Source organism: Podarcis filfolensis (genome assembly GCF_964270895.1).
Source record: "Podarcis filfolensis genome assembly, chromosome: 3".
In the NCBI taxonomy this organism is placed as follows: Eukaryota; Metazoa; Chordata; class Lepidosauria; order Squamata; family Lacertidae; genus Podarcis; species Podarcis filfolensis.
Genome location: NC_139606.1, coordinates 121,853,112 through 121,871,358, shown reverse-complemented (window position 1 = coordinate 121,871,358; position 18,247 = coordinate 121,853,112). Strand labels below are relative to the sequence as shown.

General features: G+C 53.9%; 1 protein-coding gene across 2 annotated transcripts in view; it reads right to left on the bottom strand.

Annotated features, from left to right (window-relative positions):
* The window catches only part of CAD (carbamoyl-phosphate synthetase 2, aspartate transcarbamylase, and dihydroorotase), a 43,617-nt gene that overhangs the window by 23,577 nt on the left and 1,793 nt on the right, over window positions 1–18,247 (bottom strand). Inside the window, exons 3-18 of one of the 2 annotated variants that reach the window (XM_083604702.1) lie at window positions 16,632–16,761; window positions 15,082–15,224; window positions 13,632–13,773; window positions 13,314–13,485; window positions 12,117–12,302; window positions 11,787–11,899; window positions 10,812–10,954; window positions 9,481–9,612; window positions 8,188–8,421; window positions 6,778–6,999; window positions 5,550–5,738; window positions 5,296–5,420; window positions 4,779–4,912; window positions 3,296–3,408; window positions 2,934–3,187; window positions 1,365–1,611 (exon numbers count right to left, since the gene is read on the bottom strand). In XM_083604702.1, coding sequence (XP_083460828.1) covers window positions 1,365–1,611; window positions 2,934–3,187; window positions 3,296–3,408; window positions 4,779–4,912; window positions 5,296–5,420; window positions 5,550–5,738; window positions 6,778–6,999; window positions 8,188–8,421; window positions 9,481–9,612; window positions 10,812–10,954; window positions 11,787–11,899; window positions 12,117–12,302; window positions 13,314–13,485; window positions 13,632–13,773; window positions 15,082–15,224; window positions 16,632–16,761 — 2,679 coding nt within the window. Of the gene's footprint in view, window positions 1–1,364; window positions 1,612–2,933; window positions 3,409–4,778; window positions 4,913–5,295; window positions 5,421–5,549; window positions 5,739–6,777; window positions 7,000–8,187; window positions 8,422–9,480; window positions 9,613–10,811; window positions 10,955–11,786; window positions 11,900–12,116; window positions 12,303–13,313; window positions 13,486–13,631; window positions 13,774–15,081; window positions 15,225–16,631; window positions 16,762–18,247 lie in introns of both variants that reach the window. The other variant, XM_083604701.1, reaches the window with a different exon arrangement.

Here is an 18,247-nt window from a genome sequence, read left to right as displayed (position 1 = left end):
ATTCCAACTAAACATCAGGAAGAACTTTCTGACGGCAAGAGTTGCTTGACAGTGAAACGGTCTCCCTGGGGAATCTCCTTCCTTGGAGGTCTCAAAGCAGAGGTTGGATGGCCGTCTGCCATGGACGCTTTAGCTGAGGTTCCTGCACAGCAGGGGGCTGGACTAGATGTCCCTTGGGGGTCCCTTTCAACCCTACAACTCTATGAAATACAAAGGCTAGATGGGGCAGGAGCATCACCGAACACTGCGCAGCCGCGGGAGATGGGGGCGGATAATAATAATAATAATAATAATAATAATAATAATAATTTTTTATTTGTACCCCACCCTTCCCGGTTCAAAAAACCGGGCTCCGGGCAGCTAACAACAAATTTAAAACACTTAATTGATGCAACAAAAAAAAGCATAAAATACAGTATAAAACACGAATAACAATAAATTCAGAATTCAAAAATCAATTTAGGGGGAAAATCCATCCAATAAACATTAGATACTCCCCAGGGCTAGCTGGCTAAATTAGTCCTGTTTGGGCCAGCAAGGAGACCAGGGGAGAATTAGCTGTGGGATCCCAGAGTGGGTGAGGGAAGGGAAGGGAAATAAAAGATCAGGCTGAATTCAGATTAAAGGCCAGGTGGAATAGTTCTGTCTTACAGGCCCTGCGGAAGGAGGTTAAATCCTGCAGGGCCCTGGTCTCCTGGGACAGAGCATTCCACCAGGTTGGAGCCATCACTGAGAAGGCCCTGGCCCTGATGGAGTATAATCTGACTTCCTTAGGACCTCTAAACTATGGTTATTCATGGACCTTAAGGTCCTCTGCGGGGCAGACCAGGAGAGGCGGTCCCATAAATACGAGGGCCCTAAGCCACAAAGGGCTTTAAAGGTCAAAAGCAGCACCTTAAATCTGACCCTGTACTCCACCGGGAGCCAGTGCAGCTTGAAAAGCACTGGGTGAATATGCTCCCATGGCAGAGACCCCGTGAGGAGCCTCGCTGCAGCATTCTGCACCCGCTGGAGTTTCTGGGACAGCTTCAAGGGCAGCCCCATGTAGAGCGAATTACAGTAGTCAAGCCTGGAGATGACCGTCGCATGGATCACTGGCCAGGTTGGGGCAGGAAAGGTAAGGGACCAACTGCTTGATGCGGCGAAGGTGGAAAAATGTCGCCTTGGCTGTTGCTGTAACTTGCGCCTCCATGGAAAGGGAGGCGTCAAGGATTACACCCAAACTCTTAACGGAAGGCAATGGCACTAACTGGGGCCCCGCAGAGCAGGTGAGGCAGGCACTAAACCAAGGAAGTGAGCAAGATCCGAGGGAGAATAGACTGGGGCCCCACGGATCTACCCCCCCCTCCCGGGAAGAGGCTCACCTTGCGCAGCTCCTGGATGCACCCGACTGCGCACCAGTCGAACTCCACGCTGCTGCCGATGCGGTAGACGCCGGAGCCGATGACCATGACGTGGGGCTCGCGGAAGGCCAAGTCGTGCTCCGTCCCGTTGTAGCTCAGGTAGAGGTAGTTGGTCTGGGCCGGCCACTCGGCCGCCACCGTGTCGATCTGCTTGACCACCGGCAGAATCTTCAGGTCGTGGCGCATCTTGCGGACGGCCAGCTCCGTGCTGGGAGAGGAAAAGTTCCCTTGTAAGGCGCGGAGCCAGGGGCTTCTGCTCAAGGTTCGCCTGCACTGACTGGCAGCACTGGCCGGCCGAGATTTTGGAAAGGGGTCTTCCCTCGCCTTGCCTAGAGATGCTGCCAGCCATGGCGCATGGCATCAAACAACTCACCTTCATAAAGTTTTTCCATCTGTTGAGTCAGAATCTCCTTTCTTGTCACTCGAAGCCATGTGTTCAAGTCCTGCCCTCCGGAGCAGGAGAAAACAAGCCTGCTCCTTCTTCCATGGGGCAGCCCTTCCAATATTGCCAGATGGCTCTCGTGTCTCCTCCTCTCATACCTGAGGGGCTGCCCCATGGAAGAGGGAACAAGTTTGTTTTATGCTGCTTCAGAGAGAAGGACCTGAATTCCGAGCACAATTCAAAGTGTTGGTGATGACCTTTAAAGCCCTAAACGGCCTTGGTCCAGAATACCTGAAGGAGCGTCTCCACCCCCATCGTTCTGCCCGGACGCTGAGGTCCAGCTCCGAGGGCCTTCTGGCGGTTCCCTCATTGCGAGAAGCAAAGCTACAGGGAACCAGGCAGAGGGCCTTCTCGGTGGTGGCACCTGCCCTGTGGAACGCCGTCCCATCAGATGCCAAAGAGATGAACAACTACCAGACTTTTAGAAGACATCTGAAGGCAGCCCTGTTCAGGGAAGCTTTTAATGTTTAACAGACCACTGTATTTTAATACTCTGTTGGAAGCTGTCCAGAGTGGCTGGGGAAACCCAGCCAGATGGGCGGGGTATAAATAATTATAAATTATTATTATTATTATTATTATTATTATTATTATTATTATTATTACCAATGGAGCCAAGTTACAAGAAATGAGATTCTGATTAAACATTAGGAAGAACTCTTCTGACGGGAAGAGCTGGAACAGATGATCTTGGAAGGGGGCGGACTCTGCTTCGCTGAAGGTTTTTGAACAGCAGTGGGACTGTCATTTGTCAGGGATTCTTGAGCTGCCATTCCTGCATTGCAGGGGGTTGGACTAGATAGCCCTTGGGGGTCCCTAGAAAACCCATCTCTTGGCCTAGCTCAGCCATGGCCAACCTGGCGCCCTCCAGGTGGCTTGGACGACAACTCCCGTGAGCTGCAGCATCTTTTCCTTCTATAATTCCATGACAATTGCCCCAGGACAGCTGAAAGAAGTGCCGAACATGCTGGCACCCTGGCAGTCAGGCCTGCAGTGACGCCCTCCCTCCCCCCCTTGCTATTCCCCACAAGGGAAGAGGGGGCTGCTGCTCCTGGCTGGATTGGGGGGGGGGCCACCCCTCCAGGTACCTGAGCACAGCTTGGGCCACCTGCTTGTCTGAGAAGCCGAGCTGCTTGGCCAGCTTGAGGACGGCGGTGGGCATGGAGCCCGGCTCGGCCTGGCGGTAGGACTCGAGGCACAGGGCGTGGTCCGTGATGTTCTTCATCTTGTGCAGGAACCAGCGGTCAATCTTGGTCAGCTCGTAGAGGCGCTCAATGGAGTAGCCGGCCCGCAGGGCGGCCGCCAGGACAAAGATGCGCTTGTCGGTGGGCGTCTCCAGCTCCTGCGGGTCGGAGAAAGGGAGGGGGCAGGCAGAGAGGGTCAGGGCTCTGGGCCCGGTGGGGCAGGCACAGTCTGGCCATGACTCTCTCCAGCCACCCGGACCCCTTACCATGTCTGAGGCAGGCTTCACAGTGTGGTCAAAGCCCACGCAGTTCTCATCCACCATGCGCAGAGCCTTCTGGAAGGCCTCTTCAAAGCTGCGCCCAATGGCCATCACCTCGCCTGGGGGGGCAGGAAAGAAGGGGGGTGGGGAAGATGCAAGTTATCAATTGATCCGGAAGGGAGCCTGTTCCCCAAAGCAAGTGAGGCAGGCGCTAAACTGTAGTGATCAGATGGGATTACTATGAGGAATTATAAAATATGCATCAAGCCATTGTATCCACGATGAAAGCACTGCGTTGACTGGGTTTGACTCATTGACAATAATTTCTGATCAAATCCCACAGGCCTCTGCACCTCTGCCATTTGCTTTCTCTACACCTGACAGGCACGTATAAGCATTCTAAATACACAGGCCAGTTGCTTCCTCAGGCATCCTCAGTACATAAAGATAGTAGGTTACTTTGGTGTAGTTTAATCTTTAGATAGATCTTAAGGGCCAGGAAGAGAGTTCACAGGGAGATGGTAAATACTCTTTCCTTGCCATCCTTCCGTCCTCTCCTGATTACTCCTGTTTATGACCTTCCTAAAAGCATTCCTCTTCGCTTCCTCTTTTATTTACTCTGAACTGCATATGCATGCTCAAGAAGGAAATTAGCTCTTTGTAGTTTTACCTTTAACTTTGTCCCCACGTGGGGTTTTCTGAAAAGCTCAGAGGAAATCTGACTGGTTCTTACGAACACTGTGTAAAAAGTTTTTTTGTGAATAAAACAACCTGGGCCGGAGGGTGGACAGGAATTATTATTATACACACTCCTCCCAGAGTCTTGCTAGTCAAGCCTCGTGTGTATTCTATTAATCAGAGTCCAATCCTTCCTTGCTTTGGGAACGCAACACTAAACCAAGGAAGTGAGCAAGATCCGAGGGAGAAGGGATGCGGAAGGGGCAACAGAGTTGGCGACAGGGAGCAGTTCAGACATTGAGGCTGAAGCAGAGGAGGGGGGTCAAGAGGTGCTGAAGAATCGTGGGAGTCTCCCTCCCCTCTGGTCTCCAAGACTGTGCAGGATCACTAGGAGGGCAGAAGAGGGGCCAGAGGGGCGCAGATGCAGTTTTGAGTCTGCTGGGGAAACATCTGAGAGAGGAGCCTTCGGAGGCTGCAAGGCTCAGTCCTGGACGCTGCCCTGTAGGGCCAAGGCCTGCCGGGAGTTGTCTCCTTGAATAAAGGGTTAACTCTGCTGACACCAGACTCTGCCGCTTGGCGCTGAACTGCATCTGACTCCAGTCCCGACTCCGGGTCTGCGCTAGTCCGGGGCTTATGCTCTCAACTGACAGTTCTAGACCCACGAAAGGGAAAAGGAGGGGGCAGCGCCAAGGAATCAGGAAGCCTGCAAGCGCCAGGACCAAATCCTGCCTCTTTAGCATCTCAGAAGCAGCAGGCGCAAAGCGAGGGAGCCCAGCCGGGTCCCCCAGGGACACCCCCTTCCCCCGCTCACCCACACTCTTCATGGAGCTGCCAATCTTGGTGCTGACGCGCAGAAACTTGCTGAGGTCCCAGCGCGGGATCTTGACCACGCAGTAATCCAGGCTGGGCTCAAAGCAGGCGGTGGTGGAGTTGGTGACCGAGTTCCTGGGGCAGAGAATCGTACAGTTGGAAGGGACCCCAAGGGTCATCTAGCCCAACCCCCTGCAAGGCAGGACTCTCCCGCCCAACAAGGGGCTCGAACCCACGACCCCGTTTGTGGAAAGCTCTCCCCAGGGAGCCTCGCCTGGCACTGTCTTTGGTGCCAAGCGAGGGCAAGAAGGCAAAGCCAAGCGAGGGCAGCTAAAACCCAGGCGTGAGCAAGACGCAACCCGGCCGCTTCTGTGTTTCAAGGGAGGCTTCTGGCAAGGAAAGCGGTTTTGCTCCACAAGATGCTCAAGCGGGGAAGGACCCTCGGATCCTGTGAACAGCAAGCCCCCCGCCCTAGCCAGGACTGGGCAGAGCGATGCCCCAGCCCAGGTGAGCATTACCTGAGGACAGGCAGAGGGATGCCCAAAGCCAGCTTGGCAGCCACGTACGCCAAGGGGTAGCCAGTGGCCTTGCTGGCCAGCGCTGAGCTCCGCGACAGCCGGGCATTCACCTCGATGATGTAGTACTGCGGGAGGGGGGCAAAAGAGAAGGTTGCAGCAGCAGACCCAGCCGGGGGCCAGAGAGGGCAGAAGCCGGCATGCGCTGCTCAGGCACAGGGCAGCCACCCCAACCCACCCCACCCGCCGGGTCTCACCTGCTCAGATTCGGGGTTCAGGGCATACTGGATGTTGCACTCGCCCACGATGCCCAGGTGGCGCACCACCTTGATGGCCGTGGTGCGCAGGAGGTTGTACTCGCGGTCGTTGAGCGTCTGGCTGGGGGCCACCACAATGGACTCCCCCGTGTGGATGCCCAGGGGGTCCAGGTTCTCCATGTTGCACACCTGGATCGGGGGGGGGGGAGGGGGAGAGCAGGTGAGGCAGGTAGGAAGAGGGGGGCCCTTCTGGGGCACAAACAGGCCCCTCCCACCACACAAGCTGTTCCGGCAGTGGGAGACATCGAATAAGGTCTCTATATAGTTGGCAGATGGAAGAATCGGAAATTTCTTTCTTAACTTTATTTCTCTCTCTTTTAATCCTTCCATCTCTTTTTATATATCCCCTCCCCCTCTTTCTTCCCAATTGGACCTAGATATAGCGGTACCTTGGTTCTCAAACGCAATACGTTCTGGAAGTCCATTCGACTTCCAAAACGTTCGAAAACCAAGGCACGGCTTCCAATTGGCACAGGCGTCCCAGAAACAATAGCTGACAACTGCACTGGACGTTTGGCTTCCGAAAAACGTTCAAAAACCGGAACACTAAATTTCAGGTTTTCGGTGTTTGGGAGCCAATTTGTTCATCAACTAAGTGGAGTGGGAACCAGGGTTCCGCTGTTAACGTTTTAGTCTGGGCAAAAAAGAGAAATGATAATAATCTTTGTATCTGTATTTTACTGTATTTTAATATTTGATTGGAAGCCGCCCAGAGTGGCTGGGGAAGCCCAGCTAGATGGGTGGGGTATAAATATCTTCTTCTTCTTCTCTCTTTATAAATGATAATTTATTTTCTCCAAGGCGGAGGAGGAGGGGAACTCTCCCTCAAAGAAAGTTTTTAAGTAGAGATCATAGAATTGTAGAATTGTGTTGGAAGGGACCCTGAGGGTCATCCAGTCCAACCCCTGCAATGCAGGAGTCTCAGGGCCAGACGCTCACCCAACCTCTGCTTAGAGACCTCCAGTGAGAGACAGTCCACAACCTTTTAGGGATCTCTCTCTGGGATCCTTTAGCTGTGATTTCCTTTCACTTCTAGGAACCATTAGAGACTTGCCCGGCCTGGCCGCTTCCAGACAGACATCCAACAGGTGAGGACCAACCGGGTCCTGTGAGTGCCAGCCCTGCCTCCTTGTACCAAGCGAAGACCCCCCCGCCCCCCGCCGCTTACCGTGACGCAGTTGTCGTAGGCGTCCCGCACCACCTCATACTCGATCTCCTTCCAGCCCTTGAGGGACTTGTCCACCAGCACTTGGGAGGTGTGGGCAAAGGCCTGGCTCACCAGCGCCGTCAGCTCCTCTCGCCCGTTGGCAAAGCCGGAGCCCAGGCCGCCCAGCGCGTAGGCAGAGCGCACAAGCACCGGGTAGCCCAGCCTCTCAGCCGCCGCCTGCGCCTGGGGGGGGGAGGGAGGAAGTAGTGAGGGACCCGGCCTCCTCCAGGAGGGTCCCAAGGGTCCCCAGCGAAGGGCACCTCCAGGCAGTGCCCAGGAAGCCGCTGTGGGCTCCCTGCAGTGCCCCCAGACCCAGCATTTTAATAGGTAAAATCACATTGTGCAGTGGAAGGAATACGTCGCCCAGTCCTTACAGACACAAGTTCTCGGAGTCCATTCGTACTGCGAATGGATTGAGGTTGAATCCTGATAAGACACAAGTAGTGTTTTTAGGGGACAGGAGGCAGGCGGGTGTGGGGGACTCCTTGATCCTGAATGGGGTAACTGTGGCCTTGGGAGTCATTTTGGACTCACAGCTGTCCATGGAGGCGCAGGTCAATTCTGTGTCCAGGGCAGCTGTTTATCAGCTCCATCTGATGTGCAGGATGAGACCCTCCCTGCCCGCAGACTGACTAGCCTGAGTGGTGCATGCTCTGGCAATGCACTCTACGTGGGGCTACCTTCGAGGGTGACCCAGAAACTACAACTAATCCAGAATGGGGCAGCTAGACTGGGGACTGGGAGCGGCCGCCAAGACCATATTACACCGGTCTTGAAAGACCTACATTGGCCCAGGATACCTGAAGGAGCGTCTCCACCCGCATCGTTCTGCCCGGACACCGAGGTCCAGCGCTGAGGGGCTTCTGGCAGTTCCCTCCCTGCGAGAAGTGAGGTTACAGGGAACCAGGCAGAGGGCCTTCTTGGTGGTGGCACCTGCCCTGTGGAACGCCCTCCCACCAGATGCCAAAGAGAAAAATAACTACCTCCCCTTTAGAAAACATCTGTTCAGGGAAGTTTTAAATATGTTACAGTTTGATGTATTTTAAATCTTTGTTGGAAGCCGCCCAGAGTGGCTGGGAAAACCCAGCCAGATGGGCAGGGTACAAATAAATTATTATTATTATTATTAGCTGGGGGCAGTGTGTGTGTTTAGGGGGGATGGACCCCTCTGCCCCTTTGTAGCCGCTCAGATATAGCAGCCTCCCCACCCCCTGATTTTCAGAAGCCCCCCTCGATAAATAGAAGCCCGCAGGGCTCTTCCAGACCTTCTTCCCACAGGAACAAGCCCACCTGGCCTTGGGGACCCCCCCCCCCGCAAAGGAAAGGCCAGCCTTGAGCCTGAAGGTGGTCACCCTGCGCGAGCCCCCTCACCTGTTCGAGGGAGCAGGCGGCCTCGCTGGGCGCCACGTGCTCCCCGATCTCCTCCATCTTCTCCACGAAGACCTTGCGGTCCTCCGTCATCTCGATGGAGGTCACCGGAGTGCCCAGGACGCGGACGTGGTAGTGCTCCAGGACCCCCGCCTTGGTCAGCTCCACGCCGCAGTTCAGGGCCGTCTGCCCCCCAAAGGTCAGCAGGATCCCATCGGGGCGCTCGTTCTTGATGACCTGGGGGCAGGGGAAGGAGGTGTCGGGAACTGGCGGGACCCCAGCAGAAAGGGGGCTGGAGCCTCGCCTGGGGGGGGCAGCGGTTTGTGGGGAACTGTGCTGGCCAGGAAGCGAGAGTTGGAGGCAGGAGAAGATTCAGAACTGGGGGAAGAGGCGGGCCAGGCAAGTGAAGGATCAGGTCCTTCCTCACCTTCCTGCAGAACCAGGAGGGGGCTGAAAAGGGAGGAGCAGAGGAAGTGGCCACACGGGTGCAGTCTCCTAACGCAACACATCTCTCCAAAGCTCTGGGGGCCACCCAGGCACCGCTGAAGTCCCTGCTACGTGAAAGACTTTTCTCCCTCCCTCTCTCGTAACCGTATGACTCTGGGGCACCCAAGGAAGATCAGAAGGTTCAGGACAGATACCGACAAAAGAAGAATGGCAGACGAAATTAATGGACTACGCAGAATGGGATAAAATGACAGGAAGGATTCAAAACCAGAGATTCACAGAAGATTGGTAGAAATATACGAATTATTTGAAGAGCAACTGTAATCAACAAATTACGCTAGTAGGACTACAAGAAGTTTTGTAAGGAGGAATATATGAAATACTGCAAAGAAGAGAAAGAAGAGAGATACTGGTTATGATATTTATGTAGTGAAAGTAAGAAATGTAAATTAAGTGAAAAGATTGGAAAACTTTTAGATGTCATTGATGGAAGTAAAAAAAATTGTATAAGATATAAAAGTATGTTTAATAATTGTGGAAAATGATATGTTAAAAAACTAATAAAAATATATGTATATAAACCAGAAGGTTCAGGACAGAGAGAATAAAGCCCTTCTACAGCGCAGAGTTAGACTGCGGAACTTGCTGCCACAAGAGGCAGTGAGGGCCACCAATCTGGGCAGATTTAGAAGAGGATGGAACAAATTATTGGAGCAGAGGGGTAGCAGCAGCCACTACTTGCTGCCTCCAGATGACTCCGTATACCAGTTGCAGCTGGTTGGGCTAGATGCCCTTTGCGTGTCCCTCTGAATTCTACAATTCCACGGCGGGAGGGGGAGCTCAGCTCACCTGAGCCACGTAGTCGGGGGTGATGGGCAGGAAGTAGACTTTGTCCGCCAGGCCTTTCGAGGTCTGCACAGTGGCAATGTTGGGGTTGATCAGCACCGTCTGAATGTTCTCCTCCTTCAGGGCCTTGATGGCCTGGCAGGGAGGGAAGGAAGAGGGCATTGGGTCAGTCATGTGTGTGTGTGTGTGTGTGTGTGTGTGTGTGTGTGTGTGGTCCGGTCCCTCCCCACCCCCACCCGCCTTGCCAACAAGGACGCCAGTCAAGGGAACGACCTCGAATTTGCAACCACAACGTTCACAATCTGAAGCAGCGCACTTGCGCAGGGCGGCCGTCCCAGTGTGGGAAAGCAGTTTGCAAGGCTTTGCGTGGCCTTGGCTGATAGGGAGAGATTAGCACCTCCAGAAGATGCTGGGGGGGGGGAATCTCAGCCGCACCCACACTGTGACAGGCCCCACATGCTCCCAGCACCCCGACCTCCTGCCCATCACCCCCCCAAAAGCCCCAAGGCCTCTCCCCCCACCTAGGAACTTTAAAGTCTAGATCTGCTGCAGATATTTCTGTGAGATCAGGGACCTTCCGTACGGCTTGTGTCTGTGGTTGTGTATTTTAGTAAACAGAGTGAAGGAGTATGAGTCATGCGGGGGGGGGGATAGTGTGTATTAATTTTCTAGGGTTTAGCATATTTTCTGGTTGCTATCTTGTTTATTGTTTTAGAGATTATAAATGCCACATTGATTTGTTAAGCATAAACATGACTTTTGTGGTCACTGTGATGTCTAGCTTCTTTTTTTAGTTGCAGGTTTCCCAAGAGTGCTCTACAGATTGCAATTGCTGATTTGCTAATTATATGATTTTTGTTGCCCCTGTGATGATCTTAACTGCACATGGCTAAATTGCGAAATATTTGTTCTGTTGTAGATTTGCTTGTTTATGATAAATTTTAGTTCTTTATTGGTGCTGTTGACATGTTTCTGTAATTTCTGAACATTGCTTTTCTGTGTTTTCATTACTTAGCTCCCAGCTCATTAAATTACAAATATAAATTCATGTTGTAATTTTGTTTGTTTACGATACAATTGTTTATTGATATTGTTTACATGATTTTCCGATTTTTGTACACTGCTTTTCTCTTACTATTTTCATTACTTTGCTCCTCACTCTGCGGAGTGAAGGGTAGCCTGCAAATAATGTAAACAGGGTAAAATAAAATTACATTATTGCTACATATTGTTTTGTAAGCTGCTTTGGGATGCGTCTCAATGGGGAAAAAGTGGCATGGAAATACGTTCAATCAAATCAGATTGATCGCCCTCCCCTCCCTCCCTCAACTCACCTGGGAGCCAGAGTAGTCAAATTCACCCGCCTGCCCTATAGAGAGCCCCCCTGAGCCCAGGATGAGCACCTTGTGGGGTCGGGCAGTGCTGCTGGCGGGGGGCGCTTTGGCAAAGCAGAGGCGCTGTTGCAGGAGCTCACGAACTGAGGGGGGGGGAAAGAGAGAGAGAGAGAGAAAGAAAAAGGGGGCATCTCAGTTAAGACAGTGGTCCAGCCCCACACGAGGTGCCTGCGATACCTCAACCTGGACAGGGCAGAGACTGGGGCAGGCCCCACCAGCACGCAAGGCGGAAAATAATAATAATAATTATAAAGATAAAGGTAAAAGGACCCCTGACCATTAGGTCCAGTCGCGGTCGACTCTGGGGTTGCGGCACTCATCTCGCTTTACTGGCCGAGGGAGCTGGCGTACAGCTTCCAGGTCATGTGGCCAGCAGGACTAAGCCGCTTCTGGCGAACCAGAGCAGCGCACGGAAACGCCGTTTACCTTCCCGCTGGAGCGGTACCTATTTATCTACTTGCACTTTGACATGCTTTCAAACTGCTAGGTTGGCAGGAGCAGGGACCGAGCAACAGGCGCTCACCCCGTCGCGGGGATTCGAACCGCTGACCTTCTGATTGGCAAGTCCTAGGCTCTGCGGTTTAACCCACAGCGCCACCCGCGTCCCTAATAATAATCATAATAAATTTTATTTATACCCCGCCCTCCCCAGCCAAGACTGGGCTCAGGGCAGCTAACACCAGGTATAAAAACAATTGAATGAAATACGACTTAAAAAACAAGATTAAAATACAATGTTAAAATGCAGCCTCATTTCAGCAGAAACTCCAATCAAAAACTTTTTTGGGGATGAAAACGTCAAGTCTTCACCAAGGCTCACTATCCAGACTGGTCCAACGTGGGCCAGAAAAAAGCCAGGGAAGTCCCCAAATAGGAGCCCCTCAGGGACCAGACCTGCCCCCCCCGAATAGGCACCTGTCTCCGGGCTCTGCGCTCCCTCCACCTGGCCTCGCACCGTCTCCAGGAAGATGTCGAAGAGACACTCAAGGTCTGTTGGTCCAGCGTTGTGCTCAGGGTGAAACTGCACACTGAAAGGGGGGGGAGAGAGAAAAGGCTTTGGGGGGTCAGGAGCCCCAGGGGTGTGGGGAGACCCTGCCAGCGCACAGAGAGTCGGAGGGGAACCCAAAAGTCATCTGGCCCAACTCCCATTATGCGCTCTGCCATGCACCGTACTCCCCACTCCAAAGGGGGCAGGAGCGAGGCAAGACACCCCAGCCCCCCATGCATACCCCCACCGCCTCTCACCTGAAGAAAGGCTTGGAGTCGTGGACGAGGCCCTCGTTAGAGAGGTCGTTGGCGTTGATGAAGAGGGGGGACCAGCCGGCCGGCAGGCTAGCCGAGTCAACCGCAAAGCCGTGGTTCTGGGAGGTGATGAAGCAGCGCTGGGAGCCCTCGTGGAGACACGGCTGGTTGTGTCCGCGGTTTCCGTACCTGCCCAGTGGGGAGAGGGGGGCAGTCAGGCCTGGCCAGAGGGAGGAGCCAAAGGACTTCTGTGCCCAGCGCGAACTTGACATGGAGAGACAGGAATGGCCAGAGGTGGCCACTGCAGCCCTTAAGGGCCCTGCAGCTGGATCCAGCCCGTGGCCCCTCCAGTCCAGCCTCCTGTTCTCACAGGGGCCAACCAGATGCCCATTATGGGAAACCAGCAAGCAGGATCCGGGCACCAGAAACAGGGATTTGGAAGCACCAACTGTGGAGGGAAAGCAGAGCCAACTTGGCTAGGAGCCATCCATGAATGCGTCAACTCCTGGTGCTAATAATATATTACTTGCACCCTGCCCATCAAAACGGGCTGCCCCAGCCACTCTCGGCAGCTTCCAACACAATATAATAAACACCATGAAACATTGGACGTTAAAAACTTCTAATCCTCTTTTAAAGCAATCCAGGTTGGTGGCCATGTTAGAATTCCTGCTCCGTGACTGCAGTCATGAGATTGTTGTCTATCACGTGCCAGTATATGTTTTGACTCTACAAAGTGGGAAGTGACGGAGAGAGGGTGTTTGTGTTACTGCGTTCTGTGAAATGGGACTATTGTCCTTTGTCCTTTTTCTCTTTGCTGTCTGATGCTAGAGAGAAAGGGAGCCATGTTGCAGTGCTCCATGTGTGTTTAGATGTAAATAAAGTAGATTAGCCAAAATGCTGAGTTGCTTAGGTCTGTTATGCAACTGCGAAGACTCTGCAGATCTCTAAGTGTGCCGAGGTCTGTTGGCATCGGTCTCTGTGATGTTCGGGCAAAAGAAAGCTTTTGAAGCTCCCGAACGATCGACCAGGAAGGAGAGAACAAGCCAGTCGGGCATGTGTCTCTGCCAGGGTCCTACTCAAGTGTAGGCTGAACTCCTGACAGGCCATCCCTGCCTCCTGGGGGAGGGAGTTCCACAGGTTAACCGTAAGCTGCAAAAAAAGGGTGACTGCCCTGACTCTCCCCCCACAGACACCTACTTCATCTTGTAGGTCTTGGCCCCGATGGCCAACGCCAGCAGCTGGTGGCCCAGGCAAATCCCAAAAACGGGCTTTGGGGTTGGCAGCTCCAGGACGCGGCGCAGGTTGGCAACCGTCACTTGGCAGAGCTGGGGGTCTCCAGGGCCGTTGCTGACAAACAGACCGTCGAACTCTGGGAGGAGAATCCAGAAATGGGGCAAGCTGGGACCCTTCAGCAAGCGAGGAGAGACCCTCGGCAGCCTCCCCTCCCCGTGTCCGCCCACCGCCCAGGAAGGCTCCTGCCAGCAGCCTCCACCGGGCCCCGGCCGCCCCACTCACCTGCGCTGTCCAGGGGGTGGTCCCAGGGCACCACTCTCACGGCTGCGCCACGGCTGCAGAGGCACCGGATCTGGTTGTACTTGAGGCCACAGTCGACGGCCGTGATCCTGACGGATCCCTCGGGGTTGAAGAGGCGGGGAGCCTAGTCAGAGGCAGAGAGGAAGAGTGAGGCGGATGGCCAGAAAGGGAGCCTCCCAGGGTGGGCAGGGGGCACTCAGGGGCCAGGCTGGCCCAGGAAACCCCCCAACCCCCAGGATGCTGGCCCACAATGGCTCTGTGCTCCTGGCCACCCTCTGCTTAAGAACGTAAGGAGAGCCTGCTAGAGCAGGGCAGTGAAATCGAACCCAGCACCCTGTCCTCCCAGGGCCTCTTTTGCAAAACCCACAAGCAGGATTCAAGCACAAGATCCCTCTCTCCTCCTGTGGGTTCCAGGAAAGGGCATTCAGAAGCGGTGCTGCCAGGAGCAAGGCAGCAATAAATCGCATGGTGTCAGTGAAAGGTAAAGGTAAAGGGACCCCTGACCATTAGGTCCAGTCGCGGACGACTCTGGGGTTGCGGTGCTCATCTCGCTTTCTTGGCCGAGGGAGCCGGCGTACAGCTTCTAGGTCATGTGGCCAGCAGGACTAAGCCGCTTCTGGCGAACCAGAGCAGCGCACGGAAACGCCGTTTACCTTCCCACCAGAGTGGTACCTATTTATCTACTTTGCACTTTGACGTGCTTTTGAACTGCTCAGTGGGCAGGAGCAGGGACCGAGCAACGGGAGCTCACCCCGTCATAGCGAGGATTCGAACTGCCGACCTTCTGATCGGCAAACCCTAGGCTCTGTGGTTTAACCCACAGCGCAACCCGCACAGCAACTCTTCCTGGTGCATCTTGCCCCCACGAGGCCGAAGTCTCCTCCTCTCCCAGGTTCTTCCCAAGCAATCTGAGACTTTGTTGGCGTGCCTGTCTCTGCCCCTCCCTCTTCATGCCTCTTCTGGTTCTGGGAGCTTGTCACAGGAGGAGGGGGACCCCCGTGACTCTTCACCAGCAGGACCCATCTCTGCCTCTTGGTCTCCCTCCTCTCCTCCTTCAGCTTCTGCCTCCGATTCTTCACTGCTCTCTGGCACAGACTCTCCCCGCTCACCAAGTCCTGTTACACCTTCTGCTTCTGACACCTTCTCTTCCCAGGCTTCTCCCTCCGACCACTCACCCCTCTCGGGGCTCTGAGCCTTCTTCCCGTGGGGGTCCCCAGCTGCTTCCTCCCACCCTTCTTCTATGTCCAAGCAGCCCACGAAACCTCCAGCCGTGGAGACTGGAGCACAGCCTGCCCTCCTGCTAAGCCCCCAATGCCAAGGGCCACATCTAGGCCCAGAAGCAAACTCTGCCATGCACAAAAGCAGACCCCCTCATGGGCAGCCAAGCCACCTCCAGGTCCGACCGCCCAAGCTCCCCGCTTGCCCCACCTACCTGGAGGGAGACCTCCTTCACCAGGTGCCTCTTGTTGGGGTCCTCAAAGGGCAGGTGGGTGTTGGGGACACCGTCGGGCACCAGCCTGCCCAGCAAGCTGCCCTTTTCCCGGATCCTCTTGGTCAGGGCGCGAGTGTCCACTCCTGCAAGCACAAGGGGCCAGTGAGCGCCAGGACAGGCTCATCCGCCGGCGCGTCCCTTGCAGCCCCTGCCAGGCTCAGCGGGAGAACCAGGGCACCCCCACAGAGCGGCCCCTGGGCAGAGACGCACAGCCATGTTCGGCCACCAAGGGGCAGAGAACAGCTCATCGCACTTCTGTGGGGGCAAATTCTCCCCGCCACCTGGCGGAATTATAGAAGGGACCCCAGGGGTAATCTAGTCCAGCCCCTGCAGTGCAGGAAGCACAACTAAAGCGCTCCTGGAGGATCACGTGGCAACCTGACCTCTGCTTAAAAACCTCTAGCAAAGGAGAGTCTGCCATCTGGCAAGGGCGTCTGGGACGCTGTCAAAGAGCTCTTAGGTGCAGAAAAGTATTCCTAGCGTTTAGCCAGAATCTTCTTTCTTGCCATTTCCATCTGTTGCTTTGTGCCCCACCCACTGGAGCATCAGAAAACAAGCTTGGGACGCCTTTCAGATATATGAAGGGGCTCACATGTCCCTTTTCAGTGGCCCCCACCCCCTTTTCAAAGGGCCTCCCCCTCCCCATGAGGATGGTGTGTTTGTTTTGTCCCCCCCCCAGCTACTCCTGGGTTCACTAAATCCAATCTCAGCTGACATTTTGCATCGTGCAGAGAGATGGTCTTTTCCATCAACAGCAGCAGGGAAAGTGGGGGCGACAGGGAAGGGGCCCGAAGGGGGAGGAGGAGGAATCCACAATGGACAGGGTGCTTTGGAGAACAAGCTCTTTTATCCCCCTGTAAGATTTGGAAGGAGAAGCCCTTGTCTGCTCACAGGCTGCTCCCTCCCAGAATCCCAGATGTGGGGGGAACACCTGAGTATTTGTCACAAGGAATCCTGGGGGGTGTCTATAATCCCCCCCATTTCTGCATTTTCCACCTATGTGTTTTCCCCCACAGGAATCTAATAATGGAGGTGAAATGAAAAATTTAAGGTCATTCTCATATATATATATATATATATATATATATATATATATATATATATGAATATATATATATTTATATGATAAATGTTTGTAAATGTACCAAGCAAATACATACATAAATATATAAACCACATGTCTGAAACCCCACAGAAAAAGTCCTGAAACCATTTTGTCCCTCCCAAATAGACCTCAAATATTACTCTGCAAGGTAGAAGGAAAATGGAAAAGCCTCTCCATTGTCTTTTCCTTCACAAATCCTGTCTGAAGGGTATGTCTGTCTGTGTATGAATAGGGTGAGCCTGTGACCTGGCCCAGGAACGAAGTACTTATCATTACAAAAGACTGGCCAGGCTCCCCAGGGTATCCAATCAAGTGAGCATTAACAGGTAACCTCGCCAGCCCCTCCTGCTGCCCCCCAGGGCCTTCCCGCTGGCCCTGGGCTTACCTTCCAGGCCAGGAATCCCCTTTTCCTGCAGCCAGCGGTCAAGCGAGGTGGTGGCGCTCCAGTGGCTGGGGTTTCGGGAACACTCTCCGACGATGAGGGCCGCGACGTGGATGGAGCTGGACTCAAACCACTAGGAGGAGGAGGAGGAGGAAGGGGAGAGGGAATCAGGGCCAGCATCCCACCACCACAGTCTTAAGGAATATCGGAAGCGCCTGCTGGGTCCGTCCAGGTGGGCCCATCTAGTCCAGCAGCCTGTTTCCCCAGGGGCCACCCAGGTGTCCTTGGAGGGGAAGCCAGCAAGCAGGATCTTAGCACAAAAGCAACTCTCCTGTAGCTTTTGGAAGAATGGCTGCCTCCAGCTGTGGAGGGGGACCATCGCCATCTTGGCCAGCAGCCACAGAGAGCCCACCATGAATTTGTCTCATCCTCTTTCAAAGCCTTGGCGGCCACCATTGCCTCCACAGTTTAACTACATCATCATCATCATCATTATTATTAGAATTAGAATTTATATACGTGCCCTATACCTGGGGGTCTCATGGTGGATCACAGAATAAAACCACATAACGCATAGTCAAAATATAAACAACAACCGAATAACACCCCAACAGAAAAGACCCACATTTTAAAAGGGCAAAGGATGTCAATCAGATCAACCAAAGGCCTGGTTAAAAAGGAACATTTCTGCTGGCACCTAAAGGTGTGCTGTATAATGAAGACACCAGGCGAACTTCCCTGGGGAGAGCATCCCACAGACAGAGAGCCACTGCAGAGAAGGCCCCGCTCTCGTGTTGCCACCCTCCAGGCCTCTCACAGAGGAGGCACACGAAGGAGGGCCTCAAAAGATGATATTGGGGTTCAGGTACACATGGGGAGAGGCGGTACTTGAAATATTGCGGTCCTGAGCAGTTTAAGGCTTTACAGGTCCAAACCAGCACTTTGAATTGGGCCCAGAAACTAAGTGGTAGCCAGTGCAGTCGGACCAGGATTGGTGCAATATGCTCAAACCGTCTTGCTCCGGTGAGCAACCTGGTTGCTGAATTCTGCACCAGCTGCAGTTTCCGAACCGTCTTCAGAGGCAGCCCAACGTGTAACGCATTGCAGTAATCTAACCTTGAGGTTGCCAGAGCACAGACAAGAGGAGTTAGGCTCTCTCTGTCAGGATAGGGGCTTAAGAGCTGGGCAACCAGCCGAAGCTGATGGAAGGCACTCTGGGCCACGTGTTGCGTGAAGGACACTGCAGTGCATGTGAGGCATCCTTCCTCCCCCACTTGATGCGCGAGGGGGGCTGCGAGAGAGCGGGATCCGCCCCACAGAGAGGCCCACCGGGGACCCACATCGTTATATCTGCAGAAGCAGGGAATTACCATTTCAGTCCTGCAAGATTGTTTCTTAGCTCCCTGCATGAACCCCGTTGATCCGATCAAGGTTTTTTTAAACAAATTTAATTTACAACTTCCCTAAATACAAGCACAGGCCGGATTCCAAAGGACTAATGCTTGGCCTTTCTGGCAGCGACAAGAACCCTCAATGACCAGCTTATTCCCAGGACCGGACGTGAAATGCGGCTGTGTCATTTATATCGGCCTCTGCTGAGAAGCCGCTCATTGATCTAG